Below are 24303 nucleotides of genomic sequence, written 5' to 3'. Positions count from 1 at the left end.
TCATGTCGGTCAACACATGCTAAGTGATTATTTCTTGCAACATATGAAGCATGCATATTAAATTAAATTTTTTTAAAAAAAAAATCTTTCCCCAAACAAATGAAATATTAATTTTCTTCCAGAATATTCTTTTTGTTAGTTATCTTACCAGGGATTTTAAACCTGGTAAGTTTATGGTCTGTAGAGGTTTCAGGAGGTGACGTATGTTATTTTTAGGTTAACAAATTGTTTTATCATAATTTTATTTGAAGTTAATGTCATTTGTCATCACTACCCTCTGTAAAAAATAACAATTATTATTATTATTATTATTATTATTATTATTATTATTATTATTATTATTTATTATTTTTTTAAGCTTTAGGGAGCCATTCTTCGTACCAGTAGGTGGCGGAAATGTGCCATTTCGTTGTTTTGCCGACCGCCAATTAAACCCAAGAAGAAGAAGAAACACGAAACCTACCATAGAAGAAAAAAGCGACAGACTGAAGTCCGGTTGGCCGGGTCGATGGAGTTTGAGTGACAGAGGAGTCTTTAGTCAGGTATTCTTTCACCACCGATGGACAGACTTAGTTTACCTTTAAACACAGCTCCGATACAGAAACTAAAGTGAAAACTGGACCTTTTTTTTGTTTTTATTATTGGTAAACTCACCGAGTATTTGGTCATTATTGGCGCTATTAGCCACAGGTTAGCTAGCCCTCTAGCTAGTTGGCCAAATTGTTAACTCTTCAAGAACCAAACCAGCCTTTAACTGATGTCACAGTAATATTAGCTTTTCTGTTGCTATTTTCTATCAGCTCGATATTTGATTTTTTTTTTTTTTTTTCATTCAAACCAAAGCATTGTGTGTTAAGTGTTTTTTTTTTTTTTTGTACATTCCTCAGGTGAGCATGCGAAGGAAAGCAGGTGAAAGCATGCTGAGAGACTACAGTGTCTGGTATGATGGAAGGACAGGGAAAGGAGAGATCCATGAAGCCATTTCAATGGCCCAGTCAGCCCCAACCCGAGGCCCCGAGTCTGTTATGGAAACTCAAGGACTGCTTCTCCACTAATGAAACTAAAACTACAACTTCCCCTCATCGGACCAGCCCACAAGTAAGATATGTGGTTCGTTTGCTTTTGTTGTGACGCTAAATCTACACAAAATTTGCATATTTCATTTGAGTCGTTTGTGTTCACGCGGAAACAGCATGGGTCGGTACCGAGTTGTAAACAAACGCTTTTCCCAGAGCAGCTGTTCTCTGATTGGTCAGAAATCCTGGAAGCTAAAACGGCGGGTAAAAGAAATTCAGCATTCTTAAGAGTACAACGACAGAAAGTCAATTAACTAGAATTCTGCAAAATGTTCTTCTAAAGAGAGTACTTGGTTAATGTCAGGTTTCCATGATCATAGTCGTGATATTGTAGTTTTGTTTTTGCAGAATATGACTGAGCAATCAGCATTTATACTTCCTATTCACAAGGCAATTACATTAGCATTTTTAATTGTGTAATATAAATTACCATGTCATTCAGGGAACATATCTCAGCCCCTCAATGATTCCTGGGCTTCACAGTGTTCCCGTGCTTCGTCACATGATGGCAGTCATTTTTAATTACAAGTTGTTGAAAAAGTTCTAAATTTGTCCAAACTCTTGAAATTCTCCTAAAGTTTTTCAACTAATTAAAAAGTGGTCACAAAATTGAGGAAGATTTTGCATAGTCTGATATCTGTCAATTATTGCTTGGATAATGTCGCTGCATTACATATTTTAATTATCTTTATGTGGAAGGGCAAACTAGTGTGGTAATTTTGAGAGTAGTCATTTTCCCGCTTATAATCTGGGGCCTACTTGATATGAAATTGGTCCATATTTGGACCTTAAACTAAAATGAGTTTTGCACAGTAAGTTTAATGTATATATTATAAATGGATAGGTGAATATTCAGTGCTGTTTAACAGTAATGTTCACACTTTTGTATATTATCACTTTTACAATATCACAATATTAATAGTCTTTGCTGTTAAAATTTTCAAATCAACTCAGTGGTTCCCAACATTTTATATCACAAATTTCTGGTGACCCTTGGAGACTTTTTCTTATCATGTTTGTTTTAATGTGTTACAAATACAGAATAGACAGTATTAGTGTACAAAGTGACAATATGCGCCAGCTCAGATATTTTTTACACTGCATTTTATTTTAACTCCATTTAAATTTGAGAAAGGGAAAGTATAGAGGTACAATTGTTTGAGATTGCATGTGGTGTTTTAATTTGAAAATATGTGCTTTCTTCCTCTTCCTGCACTGTATATCTATTTCTGAGATATGATGTATTGTTTTGTAATTGTGCAAAATAGATAAATAATTACAAAACAGAATAATTTTAATGACTGATTTCTTTTTTTTTTTTTCTTTTTTTTTTTTTTTTTTAAAATTTAATTATTAGACATTTCAGGCAACCCCACATAAGGTTGAAAAACCCTGAACTAACTCAATTTGAAGCTCCTTTGGTCTAGTTAAAAAATGTTATTTTTAAAGCGAAGTCTATGTAATCTCTTTAGAGATAAGTTCCCTGTGGCAGCATGTTATGTCGCTATCTTTACAAACTGACCTTGTCTCAAGGACAATGATGACAGCACAGTCAACTTCATCATTGCGTAGGATTGATGTGATTTCTTGGTTTTATCTTTTCCAGAGCGATTGCATGGAGAACAGAAAAGCTGTGCTGGAGCTGAAAGATGTCCCTCCTCCTCCATGCCACACTCCCTCCTCCCAGTCTTTTTCTTTGCCCCGGCTCTCTTTGCCTTCTCCCTGCTTGCTACCGCCACCGCCCCCTCATCAGCTTACACAAGACTCCCACCGTCTCCAGCAGCCCCCCTCCCTGCAGAAACAGGAAGTGGATGGCCCTACAGTAAGCATGTGCACCCACTGCAGCCCTGGAGGTTGTCGGTTAAACAGCAGCGTTCCACTTTATATGATCCAAGCATCACGAGGAGTGCCTGTTTCTGTAGCCTCCACTGTTTATCAGAGTAAACCAAATGTAAGCTATAGTAGTAGTGGAGGGGAGGTTTTAGATTCTTACAAACCTCAGGTGTCCTCTTCAGTAACTACCTCTCAGCCCTGTTCCTCAGACCCCTACCTCCCCCACTACTCGGGGCTTCAGCACACCTATCCACTTGTTGCGCTTCAGCAGAGTTTGCACCCTTCCTCTCTCCCCTCTGCTTCTTCTTTCCCCGTGTCACTGCATGACTCATGCTTGGGTTCTTCGGGATTGTACACCTGTGGTGGGGATTGCAGCCCGTCTGCCAGAAGATCCCAGGGAAACGCACTGAGCGATCACACAGCCAACACCACCGTTACTAGCACTGCACACCACTTTGCTAATCCTATGCACGTCCATGCACAATGCACGGTGTCTGTGAAGGGAGCTCACAACTACCGGGAGTGCTGTTTGAAGGTTGGTGTTTTTCTTATTTAATAACACTTTTGTTTTATTTATTTTTTTCAAAACTATTTTAATTACACATTTTTGGCACTCAATTAACATAGTTTACACATTTGGTAGAGTAATACCATGCAACAAAAAAACAACAGAATCAGCAATAAACCAAAACAAAAGAAAACTGATAATAGCTGTGTTTCTATCACCCTTGGAAATGCGCAAAATCTAAATTGCGCAATAAAAACTGGCAATGGAAATAACTGAATTTTGAAAAAAACACAAAAAAAAGTTTTCATGCCTTCATGGGGAGGTATTTCAGACATTTCTATATTGGAATGTATTGCAAAAGCGCAGTGAAAACACTTTTTCCGCAATAACATGCCCAAAACAACCTTATGCTTTGTCAAAACTTTAGAAATATCGTTTTTAATTTACCAAAAACTGTAATGAGACAAAGCTATAATAACAGTAGCAATGATAGTAATATTAAAAATAATAGCAACAATAACGTTAAACAAATAGTCAAGTAAAGCAGTAGATTTTGGATACCCTTAAGAATAAGAATAAAAACAAAGCAAAATAAATTTAAAGTAAATAAGTAAAAATAAACACAACATATCAATATTTAAAATATGAATAAACAAAATTAAAATTATAATAATTAAAACACGAAATAATAAATAAAATCAAAGTTGGGATAGGTCAGGAATAGGATGCTTTTTTGTTGTACATTGGTGGCTTGAAGATCAGGATACTTTGTTGAAATACAAGTAATTATTTCAATAAAAGGTAATTCCTTTGTAACTGTATTAGTCAGCTTGTTTCTTACACGTTCTCTTTGCAGCCTCTGAATGGTCGGATCTCAGAGTCGGACCAGGGGTGGCCAAAGGTTCCTCTTCCTCCGACTGCTTCCATACCCATTCCTCTTTGTAACGGCTGTGGCACGTCCTCTGAAGGCTTTGTTTGCATGTCGTCAACATCCGTGAGCAAGACTGGACCAAAATACGGTTGGTGTTCCTGCACACAGAACCCACTTTAAAAAAAAAAAAGAGTTGCTGATTCACTATTTTTTTTTTTTTTTTTTACCAGGTTCACATGAAAGCAGTGGCCCAGAGAACATTCCTCCTGTGGGTGTATTTTGGGACATTGAGAACTGTAGTGTTCCCAGTGGGCGCTCTGCTGCAGCTGTGGTCCAGCGCATCAGAAGCCGTTTCTTTCAGGGTCACCGTGAGGCAGAATTTATTTGCGTTTGTGACATAAGCAAAGAGAACAAAGCTGTCATCCAGGAGCTCAACAACTGCCAGGTTAGAGTCTATTTACTATGTGGTTTCAAGGTGAAGAGAGTCTTAAACTTTGTGCAACAACAAAGACAGACTAGGGATGCACCGAAATAAAAATGCTTGGTCGTAACCAAACCAAGGCAGAAAACCCAATAATTATTTTAATTAGTAGTATAATATAATTTATGGCTCTATTAATGTGTACTAACCTCACTATTAAAACATTGTAATTGTATGAATTAATATTGATGATTCAAAGAATAAATCAATTAAAATTATTTGAAAATATTCATTTAGCTCTCACATTCCATTAATGCACAATATGAAAAAAAATCTTTAACTCATACATTAAATAATGTTGTTCAGGCCTATAAGTGACTGGGCTACTGAAAGAGAGTATAATTAAAAATGTTCTCTCATCATTACACTGCATTAAAGTTGTTGATGAAGAGCAATTTTTCTGCTTTATTACAGTGGAATCTGTGACAAATGCTGTGCGTGGGTGTGCAGGTTCTCCACATTCATTGCGGCATGCATCCTTTTTTGTGCATGCTGCTTTAACCTCATCCAACTAATGATCTTTATAGCGTGGACCAAGAGCAGTTGTGATGAAGTGCAGAGGATCTCTGAAACGTGTGCTGACACTCTAAAGCTGTATTCATGCTGCTGATGTGCATGTGTATTAGTGTGTAAGATATGTGTGTCTATGGACACAGAGAGCTGCACATCGACGTGACAGAAACATAAATCACACTTAAGTGTGTTCTTTTCATAGTTTTCACTCTGTCTAACAGTGCTTAGAAGACGCTTTAGTGCTTGGATGTATTGAAATACAGCCGCTCCACAGACACGAATGGTCCGTTTCCAGGCAAGCATGCGCTGACCAAGGTGCTTGCTTGCGTCATCGCAACATGTTTCGGTCGAAACCGAAAGTGCACTGTGGGCCATTTTCGGTGGCTGAGTTTTCGGTGCATCGCTAGTAGATGTTTTCCTCCTACCTGTGAAGCAAACTATAGCAGGAGTGTTTTTAACTCGTGTCCCTCGGCTTCAACAGGTCACTGTCGCACATATTAACGCCACGGCCAAGAACGCAGCAGATGACAAGCTTCGCCAGTGTTTGAGACGCTTTGCTGAGACCCACACTGCCCCTGCAACTGTTGTCTTGGTATCCTGTAAGCGCCTTTCCAATAAACATGAACCTTCATTGCGAGGTCAATTGAATTGGAACCAAATTCACCAGCTTTATACATATAAATTGTTATTTTTCCTTCAACAGCTGATGTGAATTTTGCAAGTGAATTGAGTGACCTTCGTCATCGCCATGGCTTTCAAGTCATTCTGGTCCACGGCAACTATACGTCTTCAGCGCTGCTACAGCATGCTCACACCCATGTGACCTTTCAAGAAGTTACAGCTAACCTACCGATACGTATGACTCCTAAAGTGCAGGTAGGCCTTCATCATTAACTGTCTTTGATTATCTTTGGGAATCCACACTACCAAAAGAAGTAGGTGAGGTATTGATTAAACCCGGAGGCTTTAAATGTTGTGAAGTTCCTTGAGTGGGTGATGGTTGAGGCAGTAGGATTTTAATTGCGAAGATTTTTTTACACTCATGTCCAAAGTTTTTTGTAATTGGATCAAGTGTTTTTTTTTTTTTTTGTTTGTTTTTTAAGCTTTTTTTTTTTTTAAAGTAAAACAAATCAGACGGGCGTCTCTTCCTCCCTTCCTTCAGCCCAGTTTCAACCTCCTCTATGTGTACAACCTCCCTTTCATCATTGACAAGAGACAGCGAAATGCCGTGAAGGTCAGGCTCCGCCGCCTGTCAGACAACTGTGGGGGCAGAGTGCTGAGCCTGTCCCAAGGCATGGCGGTCCTCAGTTTCAGCAGCCCAGAGGCTGCTGCACGTGCCTCCAAGCGAATGGAAAACGAGGACGTGTTCGGCCATCGAATCAGCCTCTCCTTCTTCCCACGACCCAAGCCCGAGTTTGCTCCTCGGCCTCATCACTTGCCTCCACCCCGGGTCTATCACACCCAGGAACCCGTGCAGACCCCTCCCCAGTTCGTGCCCTCTTTTTCCTACCTGCCTCTGGTGAATCTCAGGTCACCCAGGAGGCCACGGCGGCGGGCTCGCCTCTCGGTCTACACCCCTGAAAGGCCCTACAGCCCCAGGAGGGGGTGCAGTGGGCCCCCCGGTGGTGCTCCAGCCAAACCCCGTCAGGTCAGCAGACTCATCAGCGCCCGCCTGCCCCTCAGCTTCCAATGTCTGAGCCGCTCTGTGAATCAGTAGCATCTCCTCCCGTCTGTCACATACTAATCACCGCTTTGACTAACCGCTCATTTCCCCTTTTTTGTGTTTGTGCTAGCATGCAATACCATTGTTTGTCGCTCGTGCTTCATTCATCATCCTGGCGCAGCATCTTGTGCTGATCATCTGAAAGTGCTTTTTAGAATATTCACTTTCTTTGCCATTTCCCACTGTGATAACAACTGAGCAATGGGGCTGTCCTTTCTATCCTTTTTAATTTTTTTGCATTGTTTCAGGGGCATATAATTAGGTGCATGTCATTTACAGGCAGTACATTTAAATGGATCTTCCACTGTTTTTACAAGTTTGGCCTAAAACCTTTGAAATGTACTCATTTATTAGAAGATCTATGCCTAACAAAACACATTGTTATGCACCATATTTACTGTATTTATCTGCCTTTAAAAATGGGAATACTTTACAATTTGAGAGCTTGTGTTTCACCATCTTGAAATCACTTGATTGATGATGTCACATGGCCCCACTGCTGGTAAACATCTCATTGTTTTCTATTGGAGTGAAGCGTTCAGCCTGATTTTTAGATAATTTAGCAGCGTTTTTGGTCAAAATGAAAACTTGTGCTGCTTTTGGTTGCCGATGTAAACATAAAAAACAGTAGAGGGTGATAGTTCCAACTCTGCGGCTGAAGTTAACGAGTAGATCAGACTGTTGAAGTACTCCCACCCTAAAGTACTTCTATTCTGAGGGTTTGTGTGTCTTCAACAGTCTGTGATTTCTCGCTAACTTCCGCCACTAGAGTGTGTCAGCACACTGTTTAAGGGAGAGTAAAGGTGCCTTGGGAGAGCTCTTCTTCTCTGCTTCATTGTCTACTCCAAAACAGTGAAGGATCCCTTTAAAGAAAATGAAAAAAATGAGGATACCATGTTGTGAACATTTTTGGAATGGAAAAACACCCATTTATCTCAAACTTTATTAACACTGATCAATATTTAATCAAAAAGGCATTGGTCAAAAAAAATCTTTGAACCCTCATTCTTCAAACAGCAGATCCACAAACACAAATCAAATATTTATAACTATGAACTATGATGATCAAAACAAATGCATGACGTGACCGGCTTTCTTCTAAAACTTTGTCCTGTCGAGCATGCTTATGTGTCTTAAAACCAGAGAAACCCTGTGACCATCCCACTAACCTTACATTACATGCATTCGCTATCATTTACCCAACACAGATAACAAATAACACAGCTGCTTCTGCTTTAGGAGGCAGGTACATCAGAGGACAGGGTCCGATTGGTGCTTTCTCACCTGGAGAAAGGAAACAACGCTTCCTCTGTGCATCAAAGTAACGGGGAGACTGGGATGCAGGAGCCACCCCCCAAGTCTGGTCTCGTGGGGAAACCTATTCACAGGAACAGGTAAAGGATGAAAAAAGGATGCATTGTGTTATCATGGTTTAACTCTGTTTTCTTGTGGGAGTTTACCTGTTTTATTCAGACTTTTCACAGTATTCACAGCAGGAGAAACTGCACTATAAACAACATTTGTCACCCTTCTATTTGTAAAGTGTGTATTATGTTTCTTTCACTTCAGAGTTCATAAATTAGATTTCTCTGACTGTCTACCTTTTGCCATATTACTGAATAATGTGGGATTTATGACTTGAGCATGTCTCCCTTTTTAAATTTTGGAAAGCATTTTAAAAAGCTTTTTTAATCATATATCGTTACTAAGTATAAAAGAAAAGCTGCAATTATGACTTGGTATGGTATAAAATATATTAATACTTAATTAATAAACATAATAAAAGGTATATATTGTGATTATTATTAATTTAAATATTGCCACTCTATATTTTGTATTTAAAATTCAGTTGATTAGAATTTGCATACTAGTTTAATAAACAGTTTTTTTTATATATATATATATATATATATGTGTATGTGTTTGTATATGTTTGATGTGTATGTATGCACATATATATAAATAAATGATCAAAGTATTATTAAAATGGTGATATTAATTCCAGCAAGTTCATTTTGTCTTTTTTTTTTAAATAACATAGTAAGGTTTCATTTATTCAGACAACCTCTTTAAACCATGAAACCTTAACATATTAATAGTGATATTAGTTTCCTAATGATTATTTTTGTAATATTATCTAGAGAGCCTTGTTTTGTTTATTGTGATGGGGTAGGTGTGTATAAGCTTTTCATTCAACCTACATCCTTTCGGCTGAAGTTTGACAATTGAGTGTTTGTTCTGTTTTTTTTTTTCTGAAGAAATGCCGAAATAAATCAAAATGTAATGTCCATTGTCTTCTGCTAAAGAGATGGATCTAGTCCTCGGAAAATAAGTGAATCTTCAGTGGAACGAGGGGAAAGAAAGGCGGCGGACTTCCAGATGAGCACGCCATCCGCCTTCAACAAGTTGAACCTGCAGAGGAGCTTCAGTCCCCTCGTCTTGTCTCAGAGCTCCTGGTCCTCCAGGTGCTGAAGCTGCACATGGTTCATTCACTATACAATGATGTGCTATTGTTGTCATGCACGAGGCAGATAACGTTGTGAATTGTTTTGGTTTTTCTACATAAGGAGTGCGTCCCCTTGCCTCTCGAGTCGCTCGTCCCCTCTGCTCGCTACCCCACGCAGTCCTAAAGATTCTCTTCAGCCTTTCTCAGGGGGGGCAGAAATCCAGGTTTCCAACCTGGACTACAGGATGTCACGCAAGGATCTGCAGCGGATACTTCACGACACCTTCTCCAGACATGGACAGGTCTGGCTCACGCTAGTCACATTTTTTTAAATAAAAAGACCCACCTGATGATAGCAGTCGAGAATATTCTCAAATATCTCTGACCTGTCACGTGTTTTATTTTAATTAGAATTTCTAAACTCTATCCTGGCTTGTAGGTAAAATCTTTGGAGCTCAGTCCTCACACTGACTACCAGCTGAAGGCAACGGTTCAGATGTCGTCCCTGCAGCAGGCCATTAGCGCCGTTAGCGGTTTGCATCGCTACAAGATCGGATGCAAACGCATTCATGTGTCTCTAATCACTGGTGGCTGCAATAAATCTCTTGCTTTGTTCAGGTACACTTTAGACTTTTATTGATGGGTTTTATTTATAAATTAGAATGTTACATTTTCAGCTTTTTTTTCTCTTTTTTTTAGCACTGAAATCATCTGCATTCTTCAGGATGCACCAGCTAACTGCCTCCCACTGTTCAAGTTCACAGAAATTTATGAAAAGAAGTGAGTAACTGACTCGACTCGTGGTTTAATACAGTGGTTCCCAAACGTTTTCTGCGGAGCCCCCCTTTGAAGAATGAAAAATTCTCAATTCCCCCCCCCCCCCTGTTTTGTTGTTGTATTTAGTTGATTGTTTTTGTTTAGAGTATGAAGCACGCTGTTTGTATTGGACAGTGATTATGGGTTACAAAGCAGAGGATGCACACAGTAGAGCTTTAATCTGGTTGAAAAAAAGATAACCATGTCACGCTACATGTTGGACGGTGAATATGGTTACTAAGCGGAGGATGCACACAGGCAAAATCGGGGCAGCTAAGTGGCTGCAGGGGTCCTCGTGGTCCTCAGGTGAAGACGAGAGCATCCCGAGTAAATCGCCTGTATTAAATAGACGGTGCAGCTGATATATGCATTTTTCAATTATGCAGATTAAAGAGTTTAAACAACCCATGCATTCCTGGAAGTCCCTTTTGTATCCAAGTGTGCAACTATTATTATAATGACGGAACCAATTAAAAAGAAAAAAAACAATAGAAAAGCTCCGACACAGGTTGAAACAAAGCTCAGGGGATCCAAATTCCAAAACTGTGCTTGGTGAGAACCCTGCTATTCTTCTGCAACAACAACATTTGCAATCACATGTTTTAGGACAGTAATAATAAAGCTCTTTAATAAAGTGCAAAGACACTTTTCATGCTCAAGGTTCAGCAAATTCATTCTAGCCTCCCAGTTTGGAAACCAGTGGTAATTAAATTTATTGTCCTTGTAAAATTGATTACCCTCTATCTTTTTATTTTTTTTTATAACTCCCAGGTATTCCCGTAAACTTATGGTCAACGATCTCTACCGCCTCCCTGAGTTGGTGGCTGTGCGTGAACAGGGCGGCTCGAGACTCGTGTGCCTTCTCTCCACCAGCCAAATACGTCAGAGTCCTCTGGGGTCGTCACTGTCTCAGGATTGTTCCTCCTCCGCTAGCGGGAGCCCCGTAGTCTTCCAGGAGCTGGAGTATCACGAGCCAGTCTGCAGAGACCACTACGCTCAGCAGGACTTCAGGTATTTCACAAAATGTCCCACATTCTGCACGGTTTTGAATGATGAGCTTGATTGATGTGTGACTGTCTCTCCTCATTCTGTCGTCTTAGTGAAGCTGATTTTGATCCAGACTCGTATAAAATCCCTTTTGTTAAGACGTCTCTGAGCACGTTGGCGTCTGAGGTTCACAGTCTCCTGCAGTCACATGAAGGCACCCTTCCACTGCTCAGGTGACTTCCGTGTTAATAAAATAGTAGGAGTTTAACGATTAGATTCGAATCACAATTTGTTTCAGTCCAAGGACTATATTGGTTAATTTAGAACTGTTCCATCCAAAATGATTCAGTGACTTTAAATCAATTCAATAACTTTTTAGCTCATATAATTATTCAACCAATGTGAGTAAAATAAATCTCTGCATACTGTACCATGCAGGTGAAGTTTTAATTGATTCCTGATGTTTTTTGTAAGGGAATCACCTATAAGTTTATGATGGACATAAACAAGTAAACAACATTTAATGGGAAATATATTCACGTTTGTTTGAATAAAGTCCAACTAGTTGAAATTAACACAATGTTAACTTTTCAATACTCCATACATTGTCAACATGAAAATAATACAATATTAATGTAAAAAATTGAAGTGCAACTAAGATCTGTTCAGGTTAAAAGAGCAATGAACAGAGTTGGCAGTTTACGCTTTAATATTAATTTTGGAAAAAATCCATGTAATGTCTGCTGTGCTTAAATCCAATACGTTATTTGCTTGTATTGATACAATCAATTGATTTTAAAACAATTTTAGATTGATTATTGCCATTCAGAAAGCTGATTTGCCGAGCACAGATCGATATAGTTGGATCGTAGGAATATAAATCGATTCGATCAAATGGATGAATCGTTACACCCTTATAAACTACATTGTCTGGAAATGAATATCGCAGAGTAAAAACCCATTATGTGTGTTTTATTGTGTAGTTTTCCAGACTGCTATGCTGCACAGTTCTGCCCTATGCAGCTTGTAAGCGAGTCTTTGGATGGCGGCATTCCTCTGGAGCATCTGATCACCTGTGTGCCCAGTATTACTATAGTCACGGCTCAAAATGGGTTCAAAGTGATCAAGTGGATCCACAATAAGCCTCCGGCTCAAAACTCTGGTAGGAGCATTAAAAAAAAAAAATCAAGTTTTTGAAGTTGTTCATTTCAGATTTTAGTCTAACGAGCAGGTTTTGTGTTGTTTCCATGCAGAGCCGTGGGTTTACCACTGCAAAAGCCCCGTCGGCAACCCACAGCTCATTCAGTTCAGTCGGGAGATTATTGACCTGCTCAGGAGTCAGCCATCATGTCTCATGCCAATCAGTAAATTCATACCTTCCTATCATCACCACTTTGCCAAACAGTGCCGCGTTTCTGATTATGGCTTCTCCAAACTGTTGGATCTTCTAGAAGCCGTGCCACACGTCCTGCAGGTACTTAAACTGTCATCCTCCAAACCCAAATGTACTCTTTATTTTTTTTTTTAAATATCTTTATCTGCATGTTTCTGCAGATCCTTGGAATGGGTACGAAGCGTTTACTGACTCTGACTCACCGAGCTCAAGTGAAGCGTTTCACTCAAGATTTGCTCAAACTGCTGAAATTTCAAGCCAGCAAACAAGTAGCGATCAGAGACTTCATGCAGGCGTACCACTGGTCAGTGAACACTTTCAACCTGTAAACACTCTCTCCACATTCTTTGACAAACTTAAAGGGTTTTAACCTGCTGATCCAACATAATGGGCCTTTACTACGAAGCTGGATTTCCTCTTCTCGTGCTAACTTCCTGGATTTAATAGGTGTGTGATCACCATGGTAACTTGGTGACTCTGCACGGACTGTCCTCTCTCCTCAGAGCTTACATATCCGGGCGCACAGCCACGTAGTGGTTTCCATTAAAATCAGTTCAAGTCATTACTTTCGTAGCTCGTCTCCATCTCTCCTCTAAGCTGTTTCTTCCTGCTCTGTTTCACCAGGAAGTGAAATGCAGGTCAGTGTTACATTTAATGCGGGTTGATACAGTGCTGAGCAGTGTTTTGTGTGACAAGTCCTTGTGGTAGTAAAATCTGTGTTTTGCATTTAATTGTACTGCGGACTCCGCTTTGCAGGTGTACAGTCAAGTATGTTTGGCCTTTAGGCTGAACGACTAACCTGGTCGGGACCAGGTTTTGTTCTGGCTGGGATGTGAGCTAGTATGAAAGCCCGTCACCTGCCCAAGAAAAGGAGGGTCATTCTGTGAACACGTTGCTGTGTGGATCTGATGCACTGCTGACAGGAGAGAGAATATTTAGACATCGATGCAACCCTTTCATTTACCCATGACATCCTTTAGGAAATATAGAGATTTTTATCTGATGGACTGACCTACATTAGTCAGCTGATAAAACCTGTGCGTCGGGCGCTTTCAAACCCATAAATTCATTCATTCATGTTTTCAGTGGTGACGCAGAGAGCCTCACTCCAGTAAGATAATCTAGGATTATGGATTTTAATTCTTCATTTTAAAAAATTATTTCTCAATTGTAATGTAAGTTGCTCTGCACAGTTTATCTGTGATTGGTCTGACGCAGTAATCTCCACCTATGTCACAGGAGTACGTACGTAGCCAGGCTGAAATCATCTGTCTTAAGTGAACGTGTTTATATCCCGCTTCGTAGTACAGCTGCCCTGGTTAGGTGAAGCCTGCATAACGGAGATAAATCTAGAATATACTTATCCAGCTTCATAGTACAGGCCCATTATGTCCAATATCCTGTGTACTTTAATGCTATTATTGTTTAAAATGCCTTTTTATATATATATATAAAAACACATTTCATTTGTGGCGTCCAATACTTTACTTTATTTGTTTGTTTGGAGAGGACAGGGCACATTAATGATACAGACATGGACATAATATATAAATATTATTTAGAACCAACCAAAGCAATTTCTTATTGATATAAAGACTCATGTAGATGATCTCATGACTGATTTGACTCCATTTCTCTGTTCTTGGTCAGGAAAGGTTTACATTCCTTGTTCTTTGTTTATCAGGTGCTTCTCCAGAGACTGGAGGGTAACGGACTACGGCGTGTGTGACTTGAAAGACTTGCTGACTGAGATACCAGACACCACCATCACCATCACAGACCAGGCCTCAGACATGGTCATTTCTGTCCCTAAGAGAGGTTGGTTAAAGTCTGTTGTTGTGTTGTTGATGTGAAAATGACAATGCATTTTTAACCTTGCCTCTTTGTCTCTCAGAAAAGTTTCTAAAAATGTATAAACATCAGAACAATGTTCAGCAGTTGATACTGCAATTGATTTAAAATGTTGCGTGAAATAGTTTTATATATTCTACACAGAAATGTCTAATTTGCATGATTAAAATTATTGCTCCTTCAGTGGTTAATTTTTTTTTCTATTGCAGAGCGTACAGTGGAGGAAATGGAGCGAACGAAGCAGTTTGGTAAGGAGGTGGTGGACCTGCTCCGTCACCAGCCTCACTGTCGAATGCTCTTCAGTAAGTTCATCCCCACCTACCACCATCACTTTGGACGTCAGTGCAAGCTCAGCTACTACGGCTTCACCAAACTGATGGATCTGTTTGAAGCCATTCCTGATATCCTGATGGTGAGTAGGACACGGTTAGCAGTGTTTGATCTAGAATTATTCTTTAGAGTTTGGTGCTGGTGCTCGGAGGTACCGATGGATCATCCTGTTAATAAACACTATTTTCCGAGACAGTCGGTGCAAGAGATCTGCTATGTGATGCTCTTTACAAAGACTCAAGTCAGTTCTCATAACAATGCAATGAGGACTTTGGGTCCAGCAGCATTTTCCTCCATGGAAACACTAGAATGTCACTTTTCTCACAGGTTTTTATCTTTTTCCGACTGTAGCAGATAACCATTCACACTGATTTCATCACAGTCACAGTATTAATTTTGACTACAAATTTTGATTTAGCTTTAGTTATCGTCTTTTAACTACAATTAAACTAGGCTTTAGTCAAAATGTAGTCATCATGACTATTTCAGTTATAGTTTGGTTTTAATCAACTAAATGACATTAAGATTTTAGTGGACTAAATCCATTATAAATGTACTAAAATATAGAGCATAATAAAAAAAGGAATTCATGTCAGACCCGCACTGCATCAGTGTAATAATGCACTCTGAAAGGGAATTACATTTTCAATCACTTTCTATTCACATATTTGGATATATTTAACAAAACCAACCTTGATGCCAATTCAAGGACAATTTGCTTTACTCTCATAAACTACGCATTTATGTGGTTATTTTTCTGCGTCTCATTAATCAGTATAAAAACTGTCAGCAGATTTAACCTGTGCCTCCTTCATCACAGTTGTGGTTTAAATAATCCTGTCTTCCTCTGACCTTCTTCAGGTGTTGGAGTGTGGTGAGGAGAAGCTGTTGACTCTGACGGAGGTGGAGCAGATCAAGGCTCTGGCGGCTCAGCTGGTTAAATTACTGCGGGCTCAGAAAAGCTCCAGCCTTCCCGTCAGCCAGCTGCTCCCTGAATACAGCAAGACCTTTGGCTACGGCCTACGCCTGCAGGACTACGACGCTAACTCCCTGCTAGCTCTGCTGCACAAACTCTGTCATGTTGTCAAGGTTTGTGAAGGGAAAAATCTACACAATTGTGTTGATTTGAAGTTGTGATAAAGTTATGAGTTTCTTGATACCAAACAAAGTGTCTCCTGCTGTAGGTGGTGGACGGCTCTGAGGGTCGAGAAGTGCAGCTGATCAACAGGAAGTCTCTGCGGCTGTTGACGTCCCAGCTTCTGTCTCTGCTCATGTCCCAGGAGGAGGATCAGGTCAGCGAAGGCCTGCAGGTGGATGAGCTGAGCCATCGTTACAAGTGTGTGCACGGATCCCTGCTCAACCCATGTGAATATGGGTTCCTCTCCCTCAGCGAGCTACTCAAGAGTCTGCCCTACCTCGTGGAGGTGAGAGAACAATTACTCAGTACTGGTGCAGAACCAGTCTGTTATGGTTCTGACCAGGGTTGGGATCAATTATATTTTTAAATTACAAATACATCTTTAATTATCCATGTTCACTTATGACTTCCCAATTATAAATAAAATTACAATTTTTTCCCCTCTGAAATCAATTACAATTACTACAGTTTAATTACAATTAATCACAATTGTTAAGCTTTTATAAAAGCTTAACAATTGGGCCCAAGACTGAAGGAAAATGGTGAAAAAACCGCAGGGAGGCCCTTCAGAACCCAATTCGGGTTTGGAAGAGGTCAAGGAGATGATATGCGAGGGTCTACAAAACCTATCTGCCGAGATAAAGTCGTTGGAAAAGACGCTGGAAAACTCACTGGAAAGACTACAAAGCGAAGCAAAGGCACTGAAAGAAAAGAATGAAAGAAATGCTGAAGAGATAAAATTGTTGAACGCGAGGGTTGAACAGCTGGAACAAAAGGAAAGAGAGAAAGATGTCATCATCACAGGCCTAAAGATAAAACCCAGGAGCTATGCGAGTGACGAAGAAACAAAATCGATTGAACAACAGGTCATTGACTACCTGAAGTCGAAGGACATTGTCCTGAACCCTGACAACATCAACTCCTGCCATCTCCTGCCAAAGAAAGATGATAACAGAGCTGTAAAAATAACCTTCACAAATATGAAATTCAAAGGACAACTCCTGAGGCAAGGAAATAAACTCAAAGGAACGAAGGTGTACATCAATGAAAACCTGACGAAACAAAATGCAAGCATTGCATGGAAGGCACGCCAAATAAAAAAAGGAGGAAAGATTGTGAAGACGTGGTCAAAAAACTGCAGGATTTATATTCTGGAAGAAGAGGACGGAAAACCATTTCTCATCAAAACGATGGAAGACTTGGGAAAATACGAAGGATCCACCTAAACAACAACACTACTGATGGTAATCATGGATATGGACCCAGAGCTATATAAACACTGGAAACAAAACTCACTGTGATTATTTTACGGAGACTGAATTCAATGTGGAAACCAAGAGTAAAAAAGGTCTGTCATTTATTCATTTCAATTGCTAGGTGGTGGGGTGATTAAGGATTACATTAAATTTAAATTCAAAGTGTTTATTGTCATATGTGCAGTTAGAAACATGTTTTCTTGTACAATGAAATTACTACCTTGCTTATGAACTAAGATATAATAATGTGTTTATACAAGTTAAATCTAACAGTGGAACAAACAACGCTGCCATTAGAACTAACAACAGCAGTTAGAAACACGCTTATGAACTAAGATATAATACATTAAAATACTACCTTGCTTGTGAACTAGGATATAATAATGTGTTTATACAAGTTGGATCTGACAGTGGAGAATACAACACTGCCAATAGAGCTGACAACAGCTGAATTAACCTTGATGTAGAGACAAAACAAGCTGCAAACTTGTGTGTCCAAAAGAGACATTCCCGAGTGGTGACATTATGGATGAAAAGGGAAAAAACCTTCCAAACACCTTCGAAAGAGGAACTGTTCTTGAACTGGAGGAATGCTAACAACGTCTGGCAGGGAACAAGGCCAACACGAACAATGATAGAGAGGAGGAGGACAACACAGATGAGAATACACAAAAAAGGACTGTGCAACTCAAGAATGTTTGACCAGAGAGACATGTAAACCCATGTAAATTTGCGATGGTAAAACAGGGGACGGGACCCGGATAAGCAAACTGCTTCTCTCGTCTCCTTTTTCGGCATGTACAAAAATGAAGAAAAAAAAAGTGAATGTAACCATGTCGGAAATAAACTGAATAAATAAAAAAAAAAAATAAATAAATAAGCCAGTAAAACCCATGTTTGCTGTCTGTTAGCATCTCTTATGATAACGGGTCAGTTTGACCCATGTCTTAAATCATCTGTAAAATACACTAAAAAAATATATTATCTATCATCTAATTTGTTTCTCATCTCTTGGTTTCCTTGTTAGGTTTCCTAATCAATGAAATTATTGGTATTCATATTTTTTGGTGTTGGCGTCTGAGCAATTTCAGGGGGAAATTGGAAGAAAAAAAAATGCCGGTCTCCGTAATCATAATCAAGTTGTAATTGAATATGGATAATTGAAGATGTACAGGTAATTGAAAAATGTACTTCTTCGACAGCTCTACCTTAAAGAATGTGATGTAAACGGTGAGACTGGAACCAGCACCAGCAGCAGTGGTCACGGCATGGAGTGGGTCAGACTGACCCGGCTCTACCAGTTTGCCCGTCACGTGCGAGCATTGCTCCACACCTACCACTACAACCAGATCTTCATGACTGAGTTCCAGGGAGCCTACGGCAAATTTGTTGGACGAAGCCTCGAGCCACGTTTTTACGGCCACACCAGCACAGATGAGCTGCTCAATGCCATCCCACAGGTGGGAAACGCAGTGCACACGCTGTGCACGTGGAAAACATCCAGCTTTGTACAAAAACAATTCCTATAAATCCTCCATGTTTGTGTGGTGCTGTTGTCAGGTAGTCTGGATTAAAGGGCACGGCCAGAAGAGGATTATCGTTCTGAAAAACGATATGAAAGGTAAGAGTTTAGTGACTGGTGAGGGGCCCAGGGCTTGAAATTGCATACTATACACTGCATACTCAATAAGTATATACTGTCTACTATATACTATTAGGATGATGAGCATAAGTGTACTTTTTCCAAGATGCATTTGGAACCTGCAATGACAAAAACCTGAATCACTTTGAGGATAAATATCTCTGTTGATTCTCCACCTTTGAAAGTTCTGAAATCATTTTAAGTGAGAAAGTGACCAAGTACTATATCAGTATGTGTCAAACTCTTGGCCCGGGGGCCAAATCTAGCCCTTTGGAGCATCCAATTTGAACTGCAGGAGAAAGTAAAAATTACAGAGAAAAAGTGTCAAGTAAATGAAACTCAACACTTCTGGTGCTTATATTGCATGATTGCATAATTTTTAATGTTAAACAGTTGAAAAAACTCTAAATTCTTACAAAATCCTTCAATTTACCTCAACTGATGAGATAATGTCTCCCTGAATTAAGTAGAAGTTCTTCACAAAATCTAGGACATTGTAAGTGAAGATGCTATGTGAACTGATATCTGTCACTTATTGCTTTGATATTGTTTGATATTTTTTACATATTTTGTGTTTTATGTATACGTAGCAGTGCATTAATGTTGAGTTTTTAAGCCTAAAAGTTTTTAAGCCTAAAATCTGTGGCCCTCTTGAAATCAAACTGCTCAGTGTTTGGCCCCTGAACTAAAAGGAGTTTGACACCCCTGAAGGTAGAATATCAACATGTGGTCATTTGATTTATAAAACTCGTGGAAACACATTTTCAGAGACCCGTCATTCTGCTACTGACACAATTTCCTGTTAATTTCAAAACAAGAGCCCTATTTACAAAAGTGTTGAAAAAAAAACTTATGGAAAACAAGAAGAGATGCTTTTATTTTGAAAAGGGGATGTTTGACTCTTGGCTTGAAGCTGGTCCTGGGAGGATTTTACATTTTGCTCGCAATGCATCATGGGATGGTTGAGTATGACTAGTGCATACTTAAAAATGTCCCCTTATAGTATACATCCGGGTATTTCTCGCATACTCTATCTTTTCATATTATTTAATGTGAACACAGGACATACTCATTTTGAGACTTAGTATGAGTAGTACGTTGGTATGACATTTCCAACACGGCCAATGTGTTTGTGCTTTTAAAGGATGCAATGATTGTGCAGTTAATATTCAGACGTAATTTTTAATGTGTTCTTTAGCAAAGCCGAGCTGTTCCCTCCCCAACAGCCCCCGACCAGGAGGAGAGTTCACAGACAGTCCCAGAGACAGTCCCATCAGCACTTCCACGTCTGAAGCTCAGAGCTCAGGTGCTCACACTATACACTCATTCTCAACTTCAGTGACCAAACCTAAGCTTTGGTGTCAAAGTGCCTTTAAATCCCCTAAAGATGTCATTAATTTGTTTTTATTTATGTATTTGTACACCTCTCAGGTGGTGATATTGCTTCAGATTCAGAGCTTTTGTATCTGAACACACACGAGGACCTGCTGTGTGGTCCCGTACCTTCCTGTTTGCCCTCGCCTCAACTCCACCCCGACCCTGTTGTTCCTCAGCAGAACGACCTGATTCACTTTGAGGAAAAATCTCTCCCACGTTCAACATCATCGGGTCAGTTTACTGCAATTAGTCTTTTCACTGTTTTTATTTCAATTTTGAGCACAGTCATCCTGTTAAATGGGATCAATTTGGTCCCTGCGCCTCGAGTTTGACATGTGTGGGACCAAAATTCATATCTCAATATTTCTTTTCAAAATGGTAATATACAATATATATAGGCCTAGACAATATATTGAGATTTAACATATATTGATATTTCTATTTTGGCAATATAGAAAATAACAATATTCCCTATAACAATATATTTTTATTTCATATCTTATTTTTGTTTTAAAATACTTGTTTTAAGAGTTGCTTCATGAAAAGCACAGTTCGATGGATTACTGTGTGCGTCCTTCCCGTAAACAAGCCACACTACAGAACTCACTCACACGTGCTGTCCCTTAGAGGAGAAAAGGCCAAAAGGCTGTTTGTTTATTAATGTGCCTGTGTGGCATTTTTTATCAGCAAATTTAACCTAGAATTTATTGAGTTAAAAATACTTTTTCTATAGTGTATCGCCATTTTGAGAAAAAATATTGAGATATTGATTTTGGTGCTTATTGCTCAGCCCAAGATACGAATCTAAATATTTTCAACTCAATAACATCTTACAGGAAAGACTCACTCAGAAAACATGTATTTTATTATGAAATAAACTATAAAATAAAAATATTGATATAGGCGATATTGTACATTTTATATATCGCCAAAATATCTTGTCTCTCAATATATTTCCCAGGTTGTTTCCTGGGTGCTCACTCAGAAAAGGTGCTAAAAAATACAGACACATTTGATTTCAATCATCTGGTGAGGTTAAACATCTCTAATTGTCTGGTTGGTTCCTGTACCTAGGTTTTCTGATGGATTATTAGCCCCTCCCCCACTCCTTTCTCCTCCTCCGTTACACTCTGCTTGTGTGTGTTTTCCAGAGAGTGATGAGCCACAGACGTCTGAGGACAATGTATCAGATCATCACGAGGAGCAAAGCAGCTCTGAATTCTCCATCCTCAAATCTCCCCCGACCTCCACCGTGAACAGTCCCAATAGGAGAACGTCACGCAGCAGAATCCGACTGGCCGCTAACTTCTCCTTCACAGCGGCCCCCTGACCCCCCCCCCCACTCACACACACACACATGCTCCACACTGAGCTGGTTTACACATGGTGTAACTAAAGAACCAGGCTGTTCAGCTACAGTGTTTAGGCTGACCTTATCATAATCATTCTCTAAGCTGTCATTTACGTCGTGCAGTTTTTTTCTGCAGCTCTTTAATCTGCCAAATTCACCCTCTGACACCTGCGTTTAAGTTAATCAGTTAATATATCTATGAATGATCCTCAGTTCTGAGCCAGGCTGGTAAAAACACTTTATTTTTTTAAGCTGCCAATGAGAGACTGAGTCAGTAGTCGTGAGGTTTTCTGTATTAAATCAAAGGAAGTGGAAACCAGATAATACTTTGTTCCTCAATCCTGTTGAGAAACCTTCACAATGATTTTGTCCCTGCGTTGCCAGAGAGAGGACGTTTGATTTCTGGGGCATGAATTCATTGCTTCACTTCCTCCTCGGATGTGTGGGGGATTTTTTCTTTGTCGGTTGTTGTTTTCCAACATTTCAGCATCTCATTCACTTCCCCCGTGTTACTGTGAGCATTTAAGTTAGAACAGAGACGAGTGTTTACTGTTCAAATTGTTTTGAATATTCAAGGCTAGCATAGCAGTTTGTTTTAGGTGGAAATGGTTTCGGCTGCCGTCGGGTTGATCTTTTGCTCGCAGGAATTTTCCAATTCTTGTTTAGACTTGATTTCAAACAAACTAATGAAGAAACACTCGCCCGTTATTGGCTGAAAGGAAGAAAGGGTTTGTGCTCAGACGCTGACGCACGCTTTTATCGTCTCTGCGTGTTTTGTTTTTTTAGCTAAATCCGTTTGCGTCTGGTTCACACTGGAGTCTAAAGGTGTGCATAACTAAACTTTATGCACGGTGTGACCTCAGGAAGATGATGGCAACGTTTTTGGTTCTTGTTACAACTTCCAGACGTCGTGCCCCCCGCCGCCCCCTCCTGGCGGAGACTTTAAGCTCAAGGTTGTTGGTTTTTTTTTTAGTTTCCATGTAACCTTGCTGCTGCTGAAGGTTTACTGGATCAGAGGTGGAGGAGATGGGGGTTTGGAGGTACACACAGACCTTGTGGTACCTGCTAGGCTTTTACAATGGCTTGTATTGGCCTGGCCTCCAGCTTTCACCTCTCACATTCAGAGGAGTTTAAACTCACTCGTGTGTTTTTTCTATCCTGAAGCACTCAAAAGCTGCTCGTTTACGGCTAAATATCGTCTGCTGCTTGTGAAGTGGAGCGTGCGGGGGCCACTGGAGAAATCGGGGCTGCCAATGGAATCACTGTGATGAAATTTTCTGCATGTTCCGTCGTCGTCGGATGCGTTTTCTTTGTCAGACGTAAAAAATCAGTTTGTTTTTCTTCCTTTTCGTGGCAGTTTCAGACTTTCTGGAAACGACTTTGAAGAACTATGAGTTTAGAATAATACGTGGCATTGTTTGTGTAATCGTGAAACGATGAGAGAAAATGTTTTATAGTGTCAATGGTAATTCCCCTGCAGGCAACAGCCACAATGACACCTGACTCAGTCTTTTAACTTGGTTCCATCAGTAAAAAACAAGACAAACCCTGTGTCTCTCAAAATATGCACTTCTGCATAGTTTGTGTTCATAAAACAAGATGTTTTTGCAAAGGATGAGCAGGAGGTTTTGGTACTTTTCTGTTTTGCTCTGTCGCAGTTTCAGAGGAAGAACATCTTTTACTCTTCTTTGTCATGTCATCCAAGTGTTAGCCTAGCACTACGTTTAGTTTCAGGCTCACTGAAGCTTCCTTTACACACACACGTGCGCGCGTTCCCGCTAACAGCACAACATGCTACAATAACAGATAAACACTGTTAAAGGGACCAAACTGTTTCTGTTGAATAAATTTCACAAGCATTATTATTTCTCTCAAGTGTCATGACTGTCAAACACCACAGCACATTTTCCTGAAAGATGCTCTTTATTTATATTTAAACATGTATGTACAACAGGTCATTTCAGCTTATTTTCTGCATATTTATTTGCTATTAGGCTAGTCATTAATTTTACTACAACTACATAATGCGCTAAGGTATAAGTTAGTGACAGAGGGCAATCACTGTTTTAAATACAATCAAGCTCACAGCATTTACAACAAAGGAATGAATTAACTTCCTGTCACATACAAACATAAAACTCTTTTCAAAGGATAAAGTAGTGTTTTTGTTTTTTTGCCTTTTTATATATTCTTAGATTATTCAAAGAGATAAAGCCGTGGCTAACTTGTTCTGGAAGCTAAAGTTATGGTTTGTTAGTACAGCCAAATATGACAAAAAATGCAAAACGTCAGTGTTTACAGGTGTTATGAGTCATATTAATGTTTAGGTAGCATGTACTGTGCCGTATAACTTTAGTATTTACCCATCCTCATACTGGATCATCTTAAAATCATTAGAATATCATTTATTGGGTGGAGAATAACAAGCAAATTCTCACTGTCAGTCATTTCAGAGACGTTTGAGAAGCAGAAAAAACTCGTAATAAACATTTACTGTATTTTCCAGAATATATTCACACTGGTATACACGTTACTTTCCAAAAAACTTCTTTTTTTTTTTTTAAATGAAAAGATCATTAGATAAGTCGCTTTGGGCTATAAGTTGCATTCCCAGATGTTGCACTAGTTAGCGTTGGCCTTTTCGTTCTGCCAAAAATCGCAATTAGACATGAAAAAACTACCGTAAATGTGGTGGTTTTGGATACTTGGTG

The 24303-nt window shown here is 39.5% G+C and overlaps 1 protein-coding gene across 2 annotated transcripts; it reads left to right on the top strand.

The window, feature by feature from the left end:
* The first annotated feature begins 444 nt into the window (after positions 1 to 444).
* marf1 (meiosis regulator and mRNA stability factor 1) lies at positions 445 to 23454 on the top strand. 2 transcript variants are annotated; one of them, XM_028448098.1, is made up of 27 exons: positions 445 to 542; positions 888 to 1098; positions 2683 to 3444; positions 4274 to 4436; positions 4519 to 4733; positions 5764 to 5881; positions 5986 to 6158; positions 6445 to 6930; positions 8245 to 8399; positions 9312 to 9470; positions 9573 to 9753; positions 9891 to 10069; positions 10151 to 10231; positions 11039 to 11278; positions 11368 to 11487; positions 12238 to 12416; positions 12508 to 12728; positions 12809 to 12951; positions 14332 to 14465; positions 14708 to 14910; positions 15690 to 15917; positions 16013 to 16252; positions 18425 to 18682; positions 18783 to 18843; positions 20063 to 20170; positions 20296 to 20472; positions 21393 to 23454. In XM_028448098.1, exons 2-27 carry the CDS (start codon positions 943 to 945, stop codon positions 21569 to 21571), a joined length of 5319 nt encoding a protein of 1772 aa, XP_028303899.1. In that variant the 5' UTR covers positions 445 to 542; positions 888 to 942; the 3' UTR covers positions 21572 to 23454. The 2 variants fall into 2 exon arrangements, with proteins under 2 accessions (XP_028303899.1, XP_028303908.1); XM_028448107.1 differs by lacking the exon at positions 6445 to 6930.
* Positions 23455 to 24303: the final 849 nt, after the last annotated feature.

Source organism: Gouania willdenowi, chromosome 1 (genome assembly GCF_900634775.1).
Source record: "Gouania willdenowi chromosome 1, fGouWil2.1, whole genome shotgun sequence".
NCBI lineage: Eukaryota > Metazoa > Chordata > Actinopteri > Blenniiformes > Gobiesocidae > Gouania > Gouania willdenowi.
Note: the sequence above shows the minus strand (reverse complement) of the source record. Positions and strands in the feature narration are given on the sequence as shown.

Excerpts from the sequence above, each read along its gene's own strand:
- marf1 (XM_028448098.1), top strand. The coding sequence starts at position 943 with ATGATGGAAGGACAGGGAAAGGAGAGATCCATGAAGCCATTTCAATGG. Across the intron at positions 12,729-12,808 it reads CCGTGCCACACGTCCTGCAG|ATCCTTGGAATGGGTACGAA; the intron begins GTACTTAAACTG and ends ATGTTTCTGCAG. Across the intron at positions 12,952-14,331 it reads TTCATGCAGGCGTACCACTG|GTGCTTCTCCAGAGACTGGA; the intron begins GTCAGTGAACAC and ends TTTGTTTATCAG.